This window comes from Thunnus albacares, chromosome 8 (assembly GCF_914725855.1).
Source record: "Thunnus albacares chromosome 8, fThuAlb1.1, whole genome shotgun sequence".
NCBI lineage: Eukaryota > Metazoa > Chordata > Actinopteri > Scombriformes > Scombridae > Thunnus > Thunnus albacares.
The window spans coordinates 6,435,729-6,457,986 of record NC_058113.1 but is presented as its reverse complement, the minus strand read 5'-3'; the positions used below and the strand labels follow the sequence as shown (position 1 = coordinate 6,457,986).

Genomic DNA, 22,258 nt, shown 5'->3' with positions numbered 1-22,258 from the left:
TAAGAGACCACAGAGCATGCACGGTTAAACTTTGACAGAGGGGAATGTGATGAAGCATAATCCACAATTTTCTGAGGTTACACACTGCATCACGGGACCACTAAGGGTCTAGCTAGCATGGCTACAGGGGTCATCAACAAATTCCTCAAGAAAACTAGCATAGAAAAGAAGGATATATTTGAGTGATTGCTTACAAAATCGCTAACAAATATCATCAATTTTTCAGTGAACAAGAGCTATAGTGATTACTGTGTTGTAGGAAAACAGCCTCATCTGACATTCACAACCGCATCACTTCACAAGCTCACGCTGTTTGAAGCCGTGTGTAGATAATGTGTGTCAGCTATGACTACACACGTGTTCTTGTTCATCCAGCTTTGGGCTAATTCCACACTGTATGTTAACAGAATGCCACTGCTGCTGGATTTAATGCTGTCAAGCATCAAGAGAGTCGAACCACTTGCCAGTAGTTTTGTCAGCCAGTCTGTAACACACTGTATTGTGAGAACTCATTTCTAGTGCAAAGCTGCTTAGCAGGGATTTGTCTATACAGCTTCACTTTTTCTACTTCTACAGTCAACTGTGTTTATGTGTGTGTGTGTTTGAGGTATTCACTATCCATCTGTTATCACAGCCCTATTACACAGCAATCCAACTCCAGAACTCCCTGGAAACTACTGCACACAGTCTGTAATGAAGTGGAAATAGATCCTCGGCCATCTGATGAAGTCACACACACAAAATACTCTCACTTGAAAACTGTTTGTTAACTTTACAATACATCAAGCACTCTGGAAAGCCAAAGACACCTCTGCAGGCTAAAATTATTCCACCTACAACATCCAGCATCCAGCAGTGTATTCCTGAAAAGCAAACATAAGCAGAAAAACTAATCTGTCCATACTGTAAAGCGTGTTTCTTTAATGACTATGATCACTACCGTCAACAGCAGAGTGTGTGGAGGATGTGGGCGAGTGAGGCAATTTTACATAGACTTTAATTAGGTTTCAATTGTACTCCAGAGCTTTCCAGAGGCAGGAGGCCTTGCTGGATGACATTTCCAACCAGTCAATCAGAGAAGCCAGCTGGGAGCTCTGGGGCTGAAGGAGAAAATGACTGGGTGAAGACAAAGGATGAGAGAGAGGCAGCTGGAACACAAGCCAGGAAATGGTCTTCCATATTGAGAACTTTTACATCTCTATAATGTCTTTTTACAATATATAACCAGCAGTAAACATAAACTTTGTACAGGTACCCTCAACAAACTGAATTCAAATGATCTGGCTTGTGGTAAAGAAAGTGTCAATCTTGAACTGAGGAGTGGCTCTGTGTTTTAAAGGAGCAGTTCACAGATTTTACACATCAAATCAGTGAAAACGAAGTTGTATGATGTCTTCTATGTCTCTGGGGGCTTTTTCAAGCCTGCATTTCTAACTGGGGGTATGGAGTTTGGAAGATGTAAGAATTTACTAAGCTGGGAGGCTCTAACAAAAGATGCTGAGTTGCACTGTGGGAAGTGCAGGATCCAGTGTTTTTGGATCTTGACCTACACTAGTGACTAAAAGTCAGGATATCTTGGTTTCTTTTTCACCGATTTTGACTATTTTTAAAATCTGTCTCTGGCCAGCATCTCTTTAAAGGAATAGTTCACAGTTTTAGAAAATATGTTGATTTGCTCCCACCCTTCCCAAAGTTTAGACAAGAAGATCACTCATGTGTGCATGTTAGGGCCAGGGGCCAACAAATTTAGTTTAGCATGAAGACTAGAAGAAACAGCTTTGTTCTCTCCAATTTTCTAGAATACATCTACCAGCACCTCTAAAGCTCACTAATTTACACATTGTTTACTTCAAAATCTAAAAATGACAGTTTGTGGTCACAGTGACCAAACAGTAATTTCCCAGCTTCCTTGCTTTCCATCTGACTCTTGGAATTAAAGCAAATAAGTATATTCCCAAAAAAGTTACTTAACTATTCCTTCAAGGTATTAAAGCCTGGTCATTTGTTTAGCCTCACTGTGTCTATGAAAATTAGACATAATGTTGGTATAAGGAATGGAAGTCCATGAGCCAAATCATAACATCAAAATGTGAGCAAAGACAATGCTGCTGCATGCCACAAACTCTGCATCAACACCTTTGGAGACTGGCTGTCTGCTATATGCTTCACTGCTCTTAAGTGTTTTTTTATGCAATGTTGTGTGTAAAGCTTGCAGTGAAACCAGTTTCCTATTGTGGAAAAATGCATTTAAACTTGTTTCATTTGTTGAAGGTGTTAGTTTAAGCAGCAGTGACCCGCATCAGCGCCATTGCAGGCATCAGGATTAACATGTTGCACACCCATGGCTTATGACAGTTTCAACCACAGTGCTATCTGACACGCATTGCACTTAATAATCCTGCAACATGCCCACTCTAATCTTAATGCTATCTGTTGTTGTGACTGTCTGCTCTCACTTACTGTAACTAGCTAATGTGACCAGCTGTGGAAGGTAAATATTTAAAAAGGAAATCATGCTTCTATTGTGTTTAAGCATGCCATTATTCTGTACAAGCATATATTTCCCTTCAAGATATTTCTCTAATTGACTGATTGGTTCCTTTCCAGAAGCATTTCAGTTTCCCAGCCTGCACTGTGTGAGGTAATCAACAAAAACATTGCAAGTAATGTTGTCAGACTAGCTGCACCCAAAGTAACAACAACATGTGACCAGATTTCTACCAACCAAGTTGCACATCAATAACTTGAAATAAACATTGACAAAGTGCAGTAAGCACAATGGTGATGTAAAAAGTAAGCATTTTCTTAAAAATTAAGTGTGCAAAACAAAGTGCACACTGTATTCTTATTCACCCTCACTTGCAGATACCACTCACACAGGCAAATATCATCCACATAATGTGGTTCAAACTTCTGTGAGCATGTGATTATGAAATACAATAAATACAAGTCACTCACCTCTGTTGTTGTGCAAGGGCTGTATTTACCTGCAGGGAAACAAGAAAGCAGTGTTGTGATAATCAACATTGTTCAGTTACAGCACATAAATATATACAGTATGACTGACAGAGCTTAGGCATATGTGATGATGCTCTTAGCCATTAATGCCAAACTCCATGCATTACTTTTGGTGCAATATCTTAATATCAGTGAAGTATACATTTTCTCCAAATCCACTGCAGTCACTTCTAAGGTACCAATGGACAGTCATTTGGTGTTGCAGTGAAAAGTTACAGCAGCAGGTTGATGTATGTGGGATTGACTCAAAGTAAATTACAGTGGCTGTGTTCAGTGGCATAGAAATGAAGGAACATGTCACCCAGTGCAACGGGCTGGCTCACTAATTTGTGTTGATAGTATGATCAATTCATATTTGGTTTTTATGTTTTCATGGAATTTAATTGACAAGAAAGAAAGATATCACTGGCCTTATCCTTTAAACACTCACATTCCTAGTGCAGGTTTAAAATAAAAACTGTTATTAAATCTGATAACTGAGATCTCTATTATCTTTTGCTATGTTAGTTTGCTCTGTGGTCTAGAATCCTTGAGGCTTACTTATCATTGATTACATATCCTCTTCTTCATTAAACTAATTTCAGCAGAAGTGCTCTAGTTATCATTACACACACTAGACCAGCTTTAATAAAAGCTCTGTTTCATTTCTAATTACTTCAGTAGTTTGAGCAGCATGTGACCAATGATGACAAATCTCCTCCCAGGAAGCCATGATGCATGAATGTGCTCCCTTTCAAAAAGAAGACCTACTTTAATATTCCCCACAGGCACAGCTTTTACTTCATGAACAAGCAGCCTGCTGACTTATGACCCTCTCAACAAACAGCTGTTTTGTATTCTAACACGCAACAATGCAACATCACCACAGCTCTGACATCATCCACTGACCTTTATTTGCATCAGCAGATTTGGATGCAATGCTGTTGTGTGATGAGGAAGAGTTAAAGGTGTGGTGTGTGTGTGTGTGTGTGTGTGTGTGTGTGTGTGTGTGTGTGTGTTTGTGTGCACAGCCAATAAGGTGAGCAGATAATCGAATGTGCTTCCTTAATGATACTAAAACAGTTTAGGAGGGTTCCTGAAGCATTAAATTAAATCTATTTATCACTCTCTAGACATGTCAGAAAACATTTACATTTGTCTGCAAGGTTTTTAGAATTGTCCTGCTTTCCTATGATGGATTCGGATAAAACCCAAAGTGGCAGGTGCCCCAGATAAACTGCTGAATAAAAACAACTAGGTGAACATGGTTTTGAGTGACAACAAGGTCTAAAACTAACCTTGACTGGTTTTTACTTGAATGCTTTACAGTCAATTTAACAGATGAAAGCTTCGGAAGTTCAACATACCAAAAGCGTTTGTCACAGATTTATCTCATTATTTACATGGATGAGTGTGTTTTCCAAAGCTTAGAGAGGGAGCCTGCACTGAACAGCACAGATAAGTGGCAATTACAGCTGCAAATTACCCTGAAAAAAGCATTAGTGTGGTTACACTGATCAGGACACTTCCAAAACATTCACAAAATTACATGGGATTGCCTGAAGATATATAGAGAATATTACCTTTGACTGGACCCTCAATGTAATAATCCATATCTCAGTTGTCTCAGTATATCCCTCAATATTTATCTAAATTTACCCATTTTGTGACTGATTTTATATGTATAGGACAATGTGTTTCATATGTGTACTTCATGAAAAGACTAACATTTTGCACTGTGTGTGATATGAAAGAAAAGGTCCCCAGAATGTAAAATGTGTTTACTGTATAAATACTAAAAGAAAATGAAAACATGAACTATATACATTACAAATACAAATGTCAAATATCTTGCTGAGCTATAGTAGTTCAGTACATTTTTCATATATTTTGCATGGCATGACAGTACATGAGCAACAGAGGAATAAAAGCCTGGACTCCCCTCTCCAATGGTTGCTTCCATGCTGCTTAAAATAGCCCATTCATTCTAACCATATAGACCTACAGGCCACAACCAGCATCATCATCATCACAGCTGTGCCTCTCAAATTTGCTTGTAAAAGTTGATAAGAAGAAGCATGCATGTATTGGCTCAAAAGCCATAGCATTGACTCAGCAGTGCTGTGCATTGTGTGTGTGTGTACATTATTGCTGAGTTAATAGCCTGTCCCTCAGGCCCTCAGGTACAGTCCATTACAGATAGAGATAGATTGAGAGATAGGCATTTAGTCAGTCTGCTCTGCGCTCTGTTTTAGTGTGTGAACAAATGTGATTACAGCGGATGATGAACACGCCAGGCCTCGGTTTGACAATGTCAAATGTGTTTGGGTTAAGTGCATGTTATTGTTCACAGACACACCCATCGACTGTACCAACACACACATCACATGGCATGCAGTTTCATCTGGTTTGTTTTGACACTGGTTTGAAGCCTTGTTAATACCTTATAACAAAAAAGATCTGTAGTAACTCAGATACTGGATAAATACCACAGACACACTGAAACTTTCCCATATGAGGCACAAATTACCATTAAGTCACTATAAAAGCATTAAGTAGCCCCACAGACACACTGCGAATGCCTAAAGGGATGTTTCCAGAATATTGCAGTGATTTTTCATTTGGCACACTTTGCTGCAGCACTGTCTCCTCTCATTTTCTTGGATTTTTTTTCTACTTGGCAATGAAAAAACTGTCAGACAGCAGAGTCCTATCTTCAATTTTATGGCATCTCATTAATTAATGCTATAATCAGCAGGAACTCCCGTGTCACAGGTAGTTATGAACAGCTGAATCAGGCCCTAAAGATACAAGGAATGTGCGGGAGTGAAGCACAACTCCATGAGAATTTATCATAAAAATCCACTTGTCTGTGTTTTTCTATTCACGGACATCAGTCCACACCTTGATCTGATCAGTGCCCATTTCAGCTTGTTACCACATGCTTTAATCAGATGAATGAACACCTTGATCTGATATGAAGTGGCAAATAGGCTGAGAGGCTTTTAATAAAAGATGAAACCACATGATGCACATCCACGTGCCTTTAGTGATGAGGAAATAGTGCAAATTCAGTGAAAACACTATGAAAGGTCAGGAAAGTGAGGGCAGCAGCAGGGGGTCTCTGGCGGGGGGAGAAGAGATTCCTTTGTTTATCAGTGGTCAGGTCATGTGTAATGGAGACTTAAATATGACTGTAGTTTTCCTGCTGCAGATTACAGAGTAATTCTGAGATGCAAATTAAGCTCCTAATCAGGAAAAAGCTGTAGAAAGCCTCTGCATGTGAGCTGAAACATGTGTAGGCCTGTTTTATTTATAGTGATGTTATTGCACGGTGGTACCCCTATAATATTCCATTTATATCATTTGTGGACACTAAACACAAGTCTGAACATGTATCTGGTCTCCTATCATTTATTTTAGGTGTATGGACAATATGGTTTGTTTTGTTTTTTTCATAAGGACTATCACAACATCTCAACCCCATTATAAAATGCAAGTGATGGCCTGGCCTGGATCCAAGTAGCTGTGGGCACACTCATCCTTACATAATCTTTTTACCTTCACAGCCCTGGTGTTGCACCCTCACAGACCCGTCCTTTTGTATCCTAACATCCGCCGGTCCGGATATCCTTGTAGGAGCCGAGGCTGATGAAGCTCCGGCGGCGGCGGAGCTCCTCCTGCCCCGGTGTCCCTTCGCCAGCGTCCTGCAGCACTGGTAACACACCGCCCAAGCTTGCTCCTCGTTGATGGGCTGGCTATAAAGCCTAAGTATCTCCTCCAAAGACAGGTCCTCCGCTCCCGCGTCCTCCGTGGGATTCATGGTGCTGTGATGCCGCTGCTCATCCCGGTGAGTCGCTGCAGCAGCATCCGTCAGCCCTCCGTGGTCCCCGCACCGCTGCTCGGCCATCCTTTCATTATCTCAGCGCAGGAGGCCCGATGACGAGAACAGGTCCAGGCCGATATGTGAGAGGTAACCTGGAGGCATTGATGCTCAGCTCCTGCTCCCGGATCAGCAGACAGCAGCACACCGGAGGTTGTTTATCCGCCCGCCTAATGCCTCGTTCAGGTTTCGGTACCAGCAAACATAAGACAGTGTGATTGTAAGCCTGTACAGTGTGTGTGTGTGTTTCTGTGTGTGCGCGTGTGTGTGTGAGTGTCTGACATCACAACCCAGAAAGCCAAGCTCACGCCTTCATCACATGATCTCTCTCTCTCTCTCTCTCTCTCTCTCTCTCTCTATCCAGTGCTTTTTAACCCAACGTTAACTGAATGAGTTGAGAGTCATGATCAGCATCACCTCTGTGGATTTTCACTTTGCTCATGTTTGAAGTCACACAAATGTGGATGCAGCAAGAGCTTCATCAGCCATTCCTCTGCACCTCAAATGGCTCATTAGTTGTATTTTGTCTATTAAATTAGAGCTAGACTGATTTTAAAGAGTCATGTTAGCTCATTGCATATACACAGGCCTATATGTCTGCTGATAAGTAATAAGAAATAGTGCAGTACAAAAATTCCAAAGTTATTGTGGATATACTGTAGAAACTTTCACTTTTACATAGTTTGTCCTCCAGAAAGTTGTGAAGTTGTTTTTTTTTTCCAACAGTAAGATGGCTCAGTCCCTTTTCACATTTAGAAAATGATGGAAAGGATCCTTATCAAAAATATTTGTTGTGGTTATGTTTTTAAAGGATATATTGTTATCAGGTTATATTCAATAGAAATTTATCAACCAGGATCTTTTATTTTATGTTATTCCTCCTTGATTTGATGTTATTTCTTGCTGTTTGTACACATATGCTTATGTGTCAAATAATTACTTTTAAATCAGATTTTTCATAGCTCTATGACACTGAGATGAAGTTATACCTTTATAATGACTAAATTCATACTATAGTGTAAATACAGTGAATCCAATGTGCACGTTCTGTTTGCCGATGTCTTCATCTTATGTTGCATTAGTTCACAATAAATGAAACTGACTGACGTGGACTGACTGCAGTACAACCATGAATTTATTTTGAATAGAAGCATTAATATCTAGAACACAGCAATAATGAAACCGAGGAACCGTCTCAGTTTGTGTCTTCAGGCAGCAGCAGCAGAGTGTTTTTTTTGAACCAGTTGAAGTACGTCTGATTCCACTCCTCTTCTTCCTTTTGGTCTCACCCTGGCCTATGGTCGGGTCATCCTGCTCTACAGTGATGACAGGAGCTTCATTAGGTGGGCTGAGAAGAGTTGAGCTGAAACCACAGCAGTCTGGTTCCTTGTCAAATTTTCACCACAGCAGAATCTGATACTGTATTTGTCTCTTTGTTCAAATTTTTACTGTCCAGGACTGATGCTGTGAGTGGAGCTTCAGCTGGAGGCAAAAGAGGGAGTGGAGGAGAAACCACAGCAGAATCTGGTACTGTATTTGGCTCTTTGTTCAAATTCTCACCATCCAGGACTGAAGCAACTGGAGGTTCAGCTGGGGGCATCACAGGAGGTGGAGGAGCTGAGACAGCAGCAGAGTGTCTGTCAGTCTGAGGCTGGAACCGCACACAGATTTCTGTCTGTTCAGCACTTCTGCTGCAAAGCAGTTCAGCCTCTTCACCAGGACATCTTCAGTGTAACCCTATTTAACCTCCTCCTGGATAGACAGGACCACGATGTCTCTGATAGAGAGGGAGAAAGGGATCTGATGCAGCATGGTGTACAGAGCAGTGGAGACCTAGTTCACAACAGCCTGTGTTACTCCAACAGCCATTTTGCTGAGCTGCTGGGACAGTATGTCGAAGGAGGTGTTTGACGGAGGCAACCAGAAGGCCTGCACCACTTTTGGGACCACCTCCATCACCACCCCCTGTAGGCCGAGCAGTTTGGAGCCTGGGGCCCCCTGCTGCTGCTCCATCAGGCTCCTGGTGTATTTGTGAGCCTGGCTGATGATCGTGGGATGTCTGTATGTTAAAGTCATTAAAAGTTTGTTTTAAAAACACTTCAGGACACCACAGAGACATCACAACCACTGTACTGTAACTGGTAATACATGTCTGTCAAATTGACCCACTGAAACTGAGGAGGGAACTGGAGAGTTGAGAGCTGTCTGCCTTCAAACAAAGAACGAGTTGTAATGAGCAAATTTGACATATTGACATAATAAATGAAGTGTAATGTAACAATTGACTCCAATTGTGTGTGTGTGTCTGTGTGTGTGTGTGTGTGTGTGTGTGTGTGTGTGTGTGTGTGTGTGTGTGTGTGTGTGTGTGTCAGTAACTCACTTCACTCTCACTGTGCAGGTCACTCATGTCTTCAGCAGACACAGCAGATGTTTTCTCTGAACAGTTCAGCTGCCAGTGCAATCTGAAGAACATACAAGAGATCACGGCTTTATGCTGGAGTGCAAGACACAATTTATGAGATATTACTTGGTATTTGATATTAGTGTATACTTACCACTATAATGGGTCTTACCTGGGACTTATAAGAGCCCATGTACCAGATGAAACACCTGTGAAGGAAATAAGATAATGTTGCTGATTAATAATAATAATGGATTACATTTATATAGCGCACTTCACAATAAAGAGGGGAAACATACTTCCAACACCACCATGTGTAGCACCCACCTGGGTTAGTTTGTTATTCAGAGTTTTAACTACATCTGAAAATGTTTGGAGTCTAAGTCCAGTAAGAAACTCTCACATACCCTGATGGGTCTGTAGATGCCTCCACTTCTTCAATAAACTCCCTATATAATTTTGTTTATGTATATCTCAATACAGAGCAGGATTTACCTTCAAAGCAACGATAATTTCACAATGATTTTACATTCAACGACAGACTTGAGAGTATTCACATACAGTTGATCCTCACACAAAGAGTGTGTGAAGACTGCAGAGAGAATCTGTATTAAATGATCCATTAAATGATCACAACAGGGTTTATATCCACAGACCAGTTGTTTCCTTCAACACAGAAACAGACAGTTGGTGGATTTACTAAATATTGGCAGAAAATATAATAGCTCAAAGTGAAACTTTTCACTGACATCTGATTTTTTTTTTTTTTTTTTTTTTTGCAGGAAGTCTCACTGACCTCATCTGATGACCTAAGAACAAATGATTCATTTGACATATAACAAACACAACAATTACAGCAGTCACAGTCAGGTATCATTAATACTAAGAAGACAGGGACACTGATGCTGCTTGCTGTATGCTGCCACCTGCTGGATTACCTACTTTGTATTTCTACTCCATCCAGTATATTCTTTAACTGCAATAGTTTCTTACTTTTCAAAATCTGATTTTACACACAAAACATATCATCAGTTTGTAAAATATGATGCACTGCTGGAGATTAAACTTCCCAGTAGTACATGAAGTAGTTAAAAGTAGCTCTACCTCATCCAGCTATAGCATTAAAGGACTGCTTATATGTTCATACATCAATAATAATATTTCAACAATATGATAATATAGCACTGACATAATGAGTACTTCTCCTTTTGGTGCTTTAAGTCCAACACCTCCAACACACACTCAACTGTAAAACATCCTCATATATCATGCAATGGTTTCATCCAAAGTCTGTTTATTGACTTTTGGTATCTCCAGCTTTCTTCCATGTTGAAATGGAAATATTTATCTTTCTGCTTTGTGGATTCCAGACGATTTCTGCTTTAAGAGGAAGTTTCCTCGAAATTGCCCGTGGCTCTGCAGATGATCACGAGTCATCACAAGGCTTTACAGAGAATCTCTCTCTTTTATTACACACACAGACACTTCCTCCACATCTCATTTTCATTTCTCTCACATGCACATCACCATATGGTGTTCACATGTCACATTCATAAAGTCTCCTGAATTCTGTTCAGTCAAAAGAAAATCATATTTTAGGAATATGTATTAATGAATTCACTAATTCACACACATTTCATATTATTTATTCATCAATCATATTTATTCAATCAATGGCTTACACAATACTCAGATATAGATCTCTTTTGACAGCAAATATACACGAGACAACAACACACACTCATATTTCATTTTTGTTACACAACGTCTGCAAGGGTGACCCACAATCTCAGAAACACAGACCAGATCTGGGTGCAATGATGAAATTGCCCGCATGTAAACACAAATCTCTGAACATCGATACAGAAGATGTAGCTATCAATACACACGAGCACATGACACAGTAAATATACAACTCTCCAGTATGATTTCTTTATTCATTTCACATCAAAAAAAGCTAATTATCAGTGTGGCTTGTGAAGAAAAATAAACTGTAAACAAAAACAATTTTTAAAAAGTCTTTTTTTGTCCCTTGGTTGTAAAAGTGGTAGAAGTTTGTTGATGAGCTTTTTTCACCACAAGGAATGAACATGCAGTGTTATCATTCAAGCAGAGAGGAAAGGCGACAGTGAGGTGACAGACAAAGGGGACAGGAAGGGTGAGGGGAAGGGGGGGTACCAGGAAGAGCATAACTTAATCAACACTCAATGTTAAGACAAAATGAGGAACGTGTTAAACTTTGAAGTCTAACAGGTTGCAGTCGATCTTGTAGTAGACGTAAGGATAATACTCCTGCTGGCTCAGATTCAAGCCTGGAATGTCCATCGCCGACTGAAAAAAAACCCAAAACATATGTGTAAGCAGCAGTTTGAATGTATGTGGCTTTATCTGTAATCAGCTTCTACATAAGAGGCTAAATGAAATATCACTAATGTTATGTAATGTCAACCGGCTGTGATATAGTGGGGCATCGAGGGACTGACCACTGACAAATAAAGAAAACATTATCTATTGTGGTGCAGATAAGCTTTAGTGCACCCAATTCTAAATAATTACTTAATATTACATCTTATTTTGAAGTAATAACAAAATGAACAGGGGTAGTTGGGATAGCATGATAGAGAGCATGATAGCATGGACCCCTGTTTGTCCCCAGACCCCCTGTGGGTTGATGGGGTTCCCCAGAAAAATGGGGAATATTTTAATTTCACTATTATTTCATTGACTAGAAGTTAGAATGAGAGAATGTATAAGAATGACTATGCTGTTTCACACTCTTCACTGTTAGTCTGTCAATCTACAGTACAGACAGTTATGGAATAACTCTTATCGGCTGGGATCCCTGAGACTATGTGTATCAATCTGGGGGTCGATGACACTAAAAAGGTTGAGAGCCACTGACCTATAATGTCGAATTAGCTCTGAGAAAAACACACCAGAATTTAATGCTTAGAAAAGATGCCTCTGTAAGTCTCATGTATCCCCACATTAAACTTTAGAATCGACATTTCTAAAAAATATTTATTTATTTTAGCAAAGATCCTTTTCAGGATAAGTTAATATATATATTATAACATTTATTATTTACACAACATTGCTTCAAGGCTGAGGTATTAATCGGTGCAGTTTTATTCCTTTCTTTCTAGAAAGGCACTATATAAATGCAGTCTATTCATTATACCTCAGTGAGAATGCTATAGCCTGTTTTGGCCATGAGGGGGAGCACTTAATATTCTCTTATTCTCACAGTGATCGAGGAGAAGATGGCAGCAGTAGAGACTCTGTCCATGTGTCCCAAATCCATACTACTGTGCAATCAAATTCTATACAGTATGTACGACACACTAATCATCATGGTATACTGTTTAGTTAGTGCAAAAAAAAAGAATCAAAATACTTAACCATTTTATACTAACAGGTGTGATGTCAGACATCAATCAAACTGAGACTTTGGAATGTCACTGTCAATTAAACTTCACAAGGAGATAAAAAAGTATTTCTTAAGATTTAATACTTTTTTCACTTTGTTTTCTAAGCTCTTTCTGGAGCTGTCTCACCACCGCATATTATTTATTGTAATTTTCTTCCTCTATGAGCAGCTCTTCCATTTCCCTTGTGTAATGCATTGTGGGAGAGTAGGGTTTATCAACAGCACACTCAAAAGCTGACATTTAGCTGATATTTAGTATGTATACTGCCTAGTCTGAATATACTTTATTAGTCACTTTTTCAGTGTGAACACACTACATACTCATATCCTGCTTGGAATCTGTGTGTAGTTTGGATCTGGGACACGCTGCATGCTCCGTTGTTGAAATGAGTAGTTCATTTCTTTTGCAATGAACCAAAATATAAATATTTATATCTGAAACTGGAAACATTTTTATTTAAATGTTGCAAAATCCAAAACACATATTAATGCAAGGTATTGCATGTTTTATCATTTCAGTCATTATTAAATACTTACTGATTTTATATCATAACCTCTGCCATGCTAACATTTGAATGGTAGCACATGCCTATATTGCATGAAGATGTGCAGTATTTTTCTTGATGCAATGACCTTGTAGTAAATAGTAAGAACCATAACACAACATTATTGAAGCACTCACGTCAATAATAGCGGCTGCGCTGCTGTCCAGATGTTTATACAGATCATTGAGCACCTCCCTCAGCTTCTTCATGTTCTTCTTGGTTGGCTGCAGCAGCATGGCCTGAAAGTTCACTGGCAACCCGTATCTGGAGGAACACCACATTACACACAGTTACACCACAAAAGAGCAACAAAGTGTTAACATTTTAATCATGCTTTAAACTGCTGTCATTGAAGTGGAAGCAAGCAGTGTCAAGTGATGATGCTTCAGCTTTTATACGGGTGTATGCACAGGTGCTATTAGGACCGACTGTCTGATCACAGTACCTTAAAACAGATTCCACAAAGACCCTAAGTGCTTTGATGTGGATCCACGCGATGAAGGCTTCACTGAAGTTCACTTTCAGCCATCGAACGAGTGGGCCCTGCAGTGAGGAAATACAGCTTCGGCTTATGAAGGCTATTACTTCATGGAAACTATCTGTTTTAAATGTGACAGTCTAAAGAGTCTTGGCCAGACGGGAGGAGAATTTTAATTAGTGCCACAAAAATGATAAACAAATATTTTTACTGCAGTGGATTTTTGTGAAGTCAGCATTTTCAGACTACTGTTGGCTGCGTAGCACCAATGTTTCCAACTGCTTCAGGATCTGTAATTAGGTTTTTTTTCTGACAAAAGCAAACACTCCGTTTTTCTTTTTTTCCTTGAACACACAGTGGAAAAAAATCATCCAGTCACTGGCTCCCAAAAAAGGGACAGGGGTTGAGTTCATATGTAATAAGAACATAAGAAAGATATGACTGAAGTACAGCAAAATTCAAATTATAAAGATGATTTGCCCCCCTTAATTTTATTTTTCTTTTGCTAATGTACCTATCATTACCCCTAAAACATTACTGATATTATCTAATCTAAAGGTTTCAGTAACTGTAAGTTTATTTTCATAATATACTAACAATGAATCCAATGGCTGTGAGGAACACATACGGTATGGAATAATGTTATGTATGCATGATTTGTACAGTCAAAAAGATTTACTACATCACCCAAGATCAGTGTAAATAAACAAACCCAGTTACTACATTCATAAACATTACTGGTGTAAAATGGATGACCACTTACAAATTGCTTCTTCTTATCTGTAGAGAGCCGTGTCATCTCCTCTTTGTCTGCCTTCATCTCCTCCTCATTGTACTGGAAGTCTCTCACTGTGAACCTAGAAATGAGATGGAGAGAGGAAGAAATGAGCTTCATTTGATCATGAATATTTATGTTGGTATAAAGATACTAGCTTAGATTCTTCACACATTAAAAAAGTGTTGTGTGAATAAATGCCATTGTTTTCCACAGCCTATGATATACACTACTGCTGTTTCTGTAAATATATTTAGCGAAAGCTATTTATATTTACCCAGCAGTCTGGCTTCTTTTGACAATTATCACACCTCTTTTTTTGTCCTATGTGATGACAGAGTGTTTGCTCACCACGCAGTTTAACAACTCTTACTTGTTCTCTCTGGCTTTGTGTTTGAAGTCATCGATGGCTTTCCTAAACAGAGTGACACTGAACAGTCCACTGTCATTGTCCTCAAATAGCAGACTGGAAGAAAAGAGAGATACTTGTTATATTGCTGTAATAATGTTGATTAACTGTAAATTAAGGCTTTAGTGTAGTGGACAGATACTATAAATACTGGTGTCTCTCTGACATCTATTTCATCCAACTTGTGTTTGAATGACATCACTTACTTTGTGGACCTCGGCACCACCATCTCAGCGAGTGTTTCATATGTTTTCTGCCAGTCAGTGTATGATGTCCTGGAAGTACAACGGAGCAGGACATCATTTGTTGGCATCTCATTTATTTCATGCAACCACGTGTTTCTTTCTTATTAAATCCTTTGCATGAAAACATGTTTGCCAAACTTGCAATCCTGACCTGATAGTAATACTCACTTTGGTACAACAGCCAGCAGAGTGACAAGGTACTCAGAGTCCAGCACAAAGTCATCCTTCTTGACGATGTCAGCCAGGCTCCTGGTCAGCAGGCTCCCCCTGGTGGCACACAGCAGTGTTACAACAACAAGGACGTGACAGTGAAAAGGTGGCCAGTGTTGACAAAGCATTTCAGAGCTGCAATAACTTTTTAGAGCATTCTGACACAGTCATGCAAGCACAGTCAGTGATCCTTGAAGCTTGACCGATATATAAGAACGGGCCAAGTAGAAAAAGTACACCACTGATGTTTCTGATACACGGAGCTAACTTAAAATCTCTTTTAAAATGTTTAAATAAATATAACAAGAGCAGGTTTGTTTAACAAACACATTTTGGTATGATAGTATAAATGCAAAAGTATAGTTGCTGGTCATTTTGAGGAGTTACAAGTTAGATACTGAGCTGAAATGCTCTTTGATAGGGCTGGGAAAGACTCATTTTGCTCTTTGTGACTTTGGTTTCCAAACTATTCCTGGTGTTTACTCTACACCCTACATTACTTTTTTTAGCCATGCTAGCAGTGTGGCTCTAGTGCTGGCAATGTTGCTCGGTCCACCACTTTGGTCCAGACTGAAATAGCTCTATTAGATGGATTGCCATGAAATTTGGTACAGACATTAAAGTTCCTCAGAGGATGAAATATAATGACTTGGTGATCCCCTGACCTTTCCTCTAGTGTCACCAGCAGATTGAAATTTTTGGCTTTTAGTTAAATATCTTCAAATACTGGAGGGATTGCCATGAAATTTGATACAGGTATCCATGCTGCTCCAGGGAAATCCTTATGACTTTTGTGATCCCCTGACTTTTCCTCTTGTGCTAACAGCAGGTCAAAGTTTCCACTTATTCTATGAAACATCTACTTGATGGATTGGCATACAGACAATTATGGTTCTCAGACAATGAATACTAATGATTTTAGTGATCCTCTGACTTCTTCTGGCACAACTAATACTTTGGTTTATGACCAAATACCTGCAAAACTAATGACATTTCCATCAGCCTCAGCTGTACTTTGTGTTTAGTGCTAATTAGCAAATGTTAGCATGCTTACACATTAAAGTAAGATGGTGAACATGGTAAACGTTATACCTACAGATCAGTATGTTAGCATGATCACTGTGAGAATGTTAGCCTCTCAGATCCGCTAGTATGGCTTTAGATTCTTACTCTTGTTGAAAAACTCAGACATGAGGAAAAACATGGTAAAATCAATGGGCCCTATCTTACGCCCGGTGCAAAGCGGTGCCAAGCGCAGCGCAAGTGTCTTTGTTAGTTTAAGACCGACACAGTTGTCATTTTCCCGTCCAGCACCCACGTTGTTTAAATAGCAAATGCACTTGCGTCCATCAGTTTCTAGCTGCTGCCTGCAGCAGGATCAGCACCTTGGAGAGCTGATCAAGTCCTGATAACTGTGTTGATGATTCTTTACATTATTAAAATGAATGATTTCATTTTTGAACAATATTTAATAAATATTCTTTAACTTTTGAGAGTACAGTGATCAGGTTTCCATACTTTCAACAATTAAAACCCCGCTGATTTGACCTGTTACTCCAAGACTGAACAAAACGATTTTAAAGAAGCCAAAACTGTAATTATAATAATAATAAAATACATTCAACATTGCATGTTACGCCGAAAACACACTCATGATTAATCAGGAGACCGTGGACAACCCTTTTGAACCATGCGCCTGAAACATCGACCATTTTTCTGCCGTTACAATAGCAAAAGTGGATTTGGACACACCCTAAATGCACCTGCGCCATGTACTTCAGATCATTAAAATAGGGCCCAATGTTTGTATACACTGATTACTTACGCATTCTTCCTTTCTAAGTTCTGCAGGTTTCCCTTCAGGTTGTTATAAGCTGATGCTCTAGTCTTCAAATCATTGTCAATCTGGGTTACTTGCTGTAAAAGACAAAAAGCATGACTAAAATGATTAAACGCCATTGTGGCACACCTACCCAAAGCACCTTCTTCTAACATTAGTACACAAAGGCATAACAGGAAGAGTTCCATTACATCTTAGGCTACAAAAATAAAGAATATAGACATGAATGTCTGTACATATGCTGTATGTACAAACATACATTTTTATTTCACCATTTGCAATATTTTTTCTAATCAAAATGGATAGACCTACCTTTGAGATGATTTCAGAGATGTTTTTCAGTGACTGTTTGATGGGGTATTTTGCCATGTCCCACTGAAATCTTGTGATGTAGGTGACAAGATCAACTGTAAAAATACAACAAAAGACTCGTCAGGCTATTATCTGCTCATTATCAGATTATAGTAAGCTAAAAAATTGGCTAAATCTGGATTTTAATTACAGTGATTTAAGATACAACTAAAAAGGTCAGTTCACCCAAATTACAAAAATATATCATGTATCCATTCATGCAAATAGATTCATTTTTATTTGCCTTGATTTTAATACATCCTCCTCAGAAATCTTTCCCATGACCCAAATACAATAGAGGTGAATGAAATGTAGTTTGTGCTGTTCAAAGCATTAAAAAATGACAATTAAAAAATAAAATTCGATTCACCTCCATTATATTGGGGTGGAGGCAGAAATCTCAGAGATGGATATCTCAAATGAAACCAAAACTGCATGGTTAGATATCACAAGAGAACCATAAGAAAATATGTTTTTTTGTCATATGGATGATCTGAATGACAAAGGATTATTTATTATCATAATGGGGGTTTTTTTCTGTTAAGATAATAGGAAATAGAACAACGTCAGTGTAGCTGAAGTTGCATTTTTATAGGTAAGATACCTTATGAAAGACATGACAAATTATCAAAATATTATAACTGTCCAGTTGAACTCGCGTTGCGGTATCCCGCTTGATAATCACCAGATTTTTAGTATTAAAATAATCATCAGAGTTGTAACCATCACTGTACCTCCATTGGCCAGCAGGTTCTCTTGTACTTTGTCTCGACTGTCTTCCAGCACGTCGGCCATGTACTGAGCCACCTTCTTCACCACACTGTGAACAGCCAGGAGACATCAAAACACATCATGCCACACAAACTGCATGCACACAGCTAGTGTAAACCCCACATTCGCCCTACATAGTGTCACATGACCTCATCCCCCAAATCTAGCACAACCATACGCACACATCAAACACTTTCACATATTCCTGCTGAGGTAATGTTCTGACAAGGCAATTTATAACACAGCAGACATTCAGAGTTCAAGATTTTTAAGCACACTGTTCAACATCACATCAAAGCAGCAGTGAAGCCAAGAAAGGACTGAGAGCCAAGTCACATTTCATGCCTAAAAACTAAAAAAAGAAAGCAAATTTGCCACTTAAGTTTAATTTTAACTACCTGTAGTGCATTTTTTTTCATATTATGACCAATGACAACAATCAAAGCTTAAATAACAACAATAAATGCATTTATGGTTGCTATTGGGTATTCTTTTTTCATTTATGCTGAACAGAAACTTCAAATAGGAACTAGATTAAAGCCAGGCTGTAGTCAAACAAGTGAAACCGTGTTGTAAGGTTGGTCTTTCTCACAGTCTTGGAAATATCCACAGAGGAAGCAAAGCAGGGCTAAGACAGTAATGACTATGTGTGAGTTTTGGATGTCAATATTTCCAAAAGACTATAAATGACACTCAAACATACTCGCGGCACATAAGTCATCGGGTATAAATATGACTAAAGAAAGAGCTGTTGGTGTGTCACCCAACTGTAAATTGCCAAGTTTAGACTGCAAGGCTCGCTAGCCTCGGGGCCCTGTGAAATTCCTCATCGTTACAAGGTAAGGGAAGGGATTAGGGAATGGTACACCGGCTACATCAGAGAGTCAGGAACGCTGCACAGGTTGAGAGGAGATTTTTCATGCCCTTTAAGACACAGGCTGCATTCAACATGATTATGAGAGCCCTAAAAAACAGTTTCATCAGAATGACAATATTCAGTCCAGGCTGAACACTGCCAACACTGCAGTAGCATACCTTTCAACAAAGGAGTCTAATTTGGCCAGTTCATCCGACAGCCCGACCAAGACATCAAGTGTCCCCACCTGTTTTTGGACACAAAAGCAGAAAATAAAACATCAGCACATTATGACTTTTGAGTCATCAGTCCTGAGATTTGGGTCGTTTTTTAAGTGGGGGTCAGCGGGGTTATGTTTAAACAGTGACATCTGGGGTTCAATCAGCCTACAGTGACATCCAGGGGGCCCTATGTGCTTAGGACGGCGCCTCTTTGTCCAAAGCCGCTCATGCATTGCTAACAGTTCCAGGAGAACACTGCAGCCTCGTGTGGCAGCAAGGTCAGCAGGGTTACTTCACCTTCAGCGTGGAGAGGACCCGAATCAGACGAGCTGAGCTGCTCTGCGGATGAAAACTTCACCACACCAACACCTCAACATGCAGACAACGGATCTGTTTAAAGACTGCTCCCCATACACACAGTCAGCTTACTCTTGACAGTGGATACATAAGGTGAGTTCATTTGATTGTGAACATCTGGATTTTTTTTCTTTTTAGAGAATTAATTATGATTTGTGCAAGAAAGAAAATCATGTCCACAAAAACTACTTGAGTGTTGAGTCCATTGGTTCTATATTATCGCAAATTAATGGCTGTGTACTTCAGTATGTGAGAAAAGTATGAACTCATGAAAAGCAGGGTAGCCTAACCTTGAGGTCTGGGATGTTGAACTTGTGGTTGGTGGAGAGGTTGTTGGTACGTGTAGTTGCTGCCATCATTTTGTCCCATGTTTGCTGGCAGGTCTTCTCTCCCGGAGCAGAGATGAGCCAAAACTCTGTCATGGTTACAGTACTGGTGCAGCTAGAGAGAACTGAGAGGGGAAACTGTATTTAGACTAGTGTGTATTGTATTATAATTCATTCCAACAGATAATACAACAATGAGTATGTCCCAGATATGCTCCCACTGTGTCTCTCTCTTTATCACTAACACTAGTTTGGCAACGTTACAGGTATAGTATTGTGTTGTGTACATCTATCTCCTGAATTACAAAATAGTGTGGCTGAATGTAAAGCTGCTCTTCCTGGCACTGTTTACCACTCAACAAGCTGATGAAATGATGCTACAGTAGCAACAGAGGCTCATTTAGTGTCCAAGTCCATTTCAGGCTGACAGCCAGCACTACATATGTTTATTCCCTGGTAACTTACGTTAGGAAGCCATAAACAATTATTAAACAATACTTTGTGTAAAACGAAGCTATCAAAAAAAGATGGTTAAGGTCAAGCAACATCCAGCAGGGATTAGCTACCGTTAGCCACTTAGCTTTGCTCACAACAACAACAGTGGTAGTTAGCGGTATGACTTAACAACTTTACTCACCTGTGTATTAAAAACTGTGGCCGTTAGCAGTGCAAATATAGCTGTTTATAGCGTTCCTATGGCTTGATAATTTTCATTGTTGCCATTGAATACAGTTCGTGAGGTCTCCTGACAGCAGCATCAGAGTCAGCTGATCTGCTAGAGGAACCGGAAGGCCTCTCACACACTCTGCTCAGTGAGGAAACTCACAGCGCCCACAGCTGGTGGACAGGGGGCACTGCAGGAGAAGTGACCTCAAAAATATGTTCATTTCAGTACTTTTTTTTCCCAGTGGGGGAAATCCAGCTTGAAGCAGAGCAAGTTGAGCATGTGAGTCTGATCCTTGTGGTGGGTCATCAATACTCAAGTTCAAGGACACTTGCCAACATAAACCTTCAGATGAAGGTCTCGACAGCGAGGCCACTCTCTGAAGCAACAACAGCAAGATTGCAGTGCATAGCTCAGTAAAGGTCTTCATTGTGTGGAATGGGTTTGACATTTTCATGCCACAGCCAATTTCACAAAAACTAATTCAGTTGATGCAACATTTTTTTTCCATCTTATTATGCAGTTTTACCAAATTTCCTGAATTATACGATACGATAAGACCTCGACCCCAGACTTGAGCGCAAGTCAACATTCCAAGTGCATTACTACCTTATTAGAGAGGGAGAGTCTCGGATGCCAAGTCAGCAGCATTTGAGTCTTTAGAGTTACTAAATTTGGAAAAGCCGGGTCAGGTTTCCTGACTTTGGGTGTCTCCTGTACAGATTCTGAGGAAAACGCCCCCAAAGGGACATGTTTATAGTTCAGTGGGTCTGGGGTTCATTGTTTGGGACACAATGCTTGGTCTGCCTGGAGCCAACCCTCGACATCAAACGACAGGGTGAGTTTGCCCATGGCTGGCTAGGGGCCAGTCTGCCGGGATGTTATCAGGACACACACACACACAAATACACATACACACACACACGCACATACACACACAAACACACACACACATTCATACAGGCTGTAATCAGCCAGTGTGCAGAATGCAGGCTACTGCTGAGAGTCTGGTGCGTGACTTCTTCAAACTCAATCACAGAGAAAACTGTTGTTTTAGCAATAAATAGCATTGAATAGATAAATTACTGTTTACAGGCTTAATGTCATCCCCTCTCACGCACACCATTCAACACTGTGTCTGTGCAGGGACTCCCATGGCTCTCTAGAAACAACCATCACAGACTTTATCCAAAATCACAGCATCATAGTGCACATGTCCTGAGGTTTGTCTAAAAGGTGTGTGTTTATGGGGCCTAGAAGAGTTATGAGTATAGAACAGGGGCATTATAATAGCTAACCAATCTTAAAACTGTTGTAATAAGCACATAGCCATCACCTCTCCTCTTCCTCCATCCCTTTAGAAAATGCTACTTATGAACCCTCTGAACTAAAAGAATGAAGCAAGTTTGTTGCTGAATCACTCATGCGTTCAGAGAATGAAGGTCTCTAAATGCTTTGTATACACTGTCTCAATGTGCACATCACCTGTTTAATCTTTA

At 39.8% G+C, this 22,258-nt stretch overlaps 2 protein-coding genes across 7 annotated transcripts in view; both read right to left on the bottom strand.

Moving 5' to 3' along the window:
* Positions 1-7,221, bottom strand: part of spire1b (spire-type actin nucleation factor 1b) — a 40,430-nt gene extending 33,209 nt beyond the window's left edge. For 5 of the 6 annotated variants that reach the window (XM_044359529.1, XM_044359528.1, XM_044359530.1 and 2 more), the window contains exons 1-2: positions 6,559-7,221; positions 2,959-2,987 (exon numbers count right to left, since the gene is read on the bottom strand). In XM_044359529.1, coding sequence (XP_044215464.1) covers positions 2,959-2,987; positions 6,559-6,907 — 378 coding nt within the window. In that variant the 5' untranslated portion in view covers positions 6,908-7,221. The remainder of the gene's footprint in view (positions 1-2,958; positions 2,988-6,558) is intronic. The other variant, XM_044359533.1, reaches the window with a different exon arrangement.
* Positions 7,222-10,911: 3,690 nt separating this feature from the next.
* Positions 10,912-20,890, bottom strand: atp6v1c1a (ATPase H+ transporting V1 subunit C1a). The gene is made up of 13 exons (XM_044359951.1): positions 20,733-20,890; positions 20,060-20,220; positions 19,371-19,438; positions 18,299-18,384; positions 17,526-17,620; positions 17,199-17,290; positions 15,332-15,430; positions 15,125-15,193; positions 14,883-14,975; positions 14,498-14,591; positions 13,702-13,799; positions 13,394-13,520; positions 10,912-11,612 (listed from the first exon to the last, which is right to left on the bottom strand). The coding sequence occupies exons 2-13, from the start codon at positions 20,189-20,191 to the stop codon at positions 11,514-11,516; spliced, it is 1,152 nt and encodes a 383-aa protein (XP_044215886.1). The 5' UTR covers positions 20,192-20,220; positions 20,733-20,890; the 3' UTR covers positions 10,912-11,513.
* Between the last annotated feature and the right edge of the window lie 1,368 nt (positions 20,891-22,258).

Bases quoted from the DNA above. Each gene is read 5' to 3' on its own strand.
- atp6v1c1a (XM_044359951.1), bottom strand. From the start codon at position 20,191: ATGACAGAGTTTTGGCTCATCTCTGCTCCGGGAGAGAAGACCTGCCAG. The intron at 17,291-17,525 runs GTAGGTCTATCC...TGTCTTTTACAG, and splicing joins TCTCTGAAATCATCTCAAAG to CAAGTAACCCAGATTGACAA. The intron at 13,800-14,497 runs GTAAGTGGTCAT...TCCTCACTGCAG, and splicing joins CAGATAAGAAGAAGCAATTT to GGCCCACTCGTTCGATGGCT.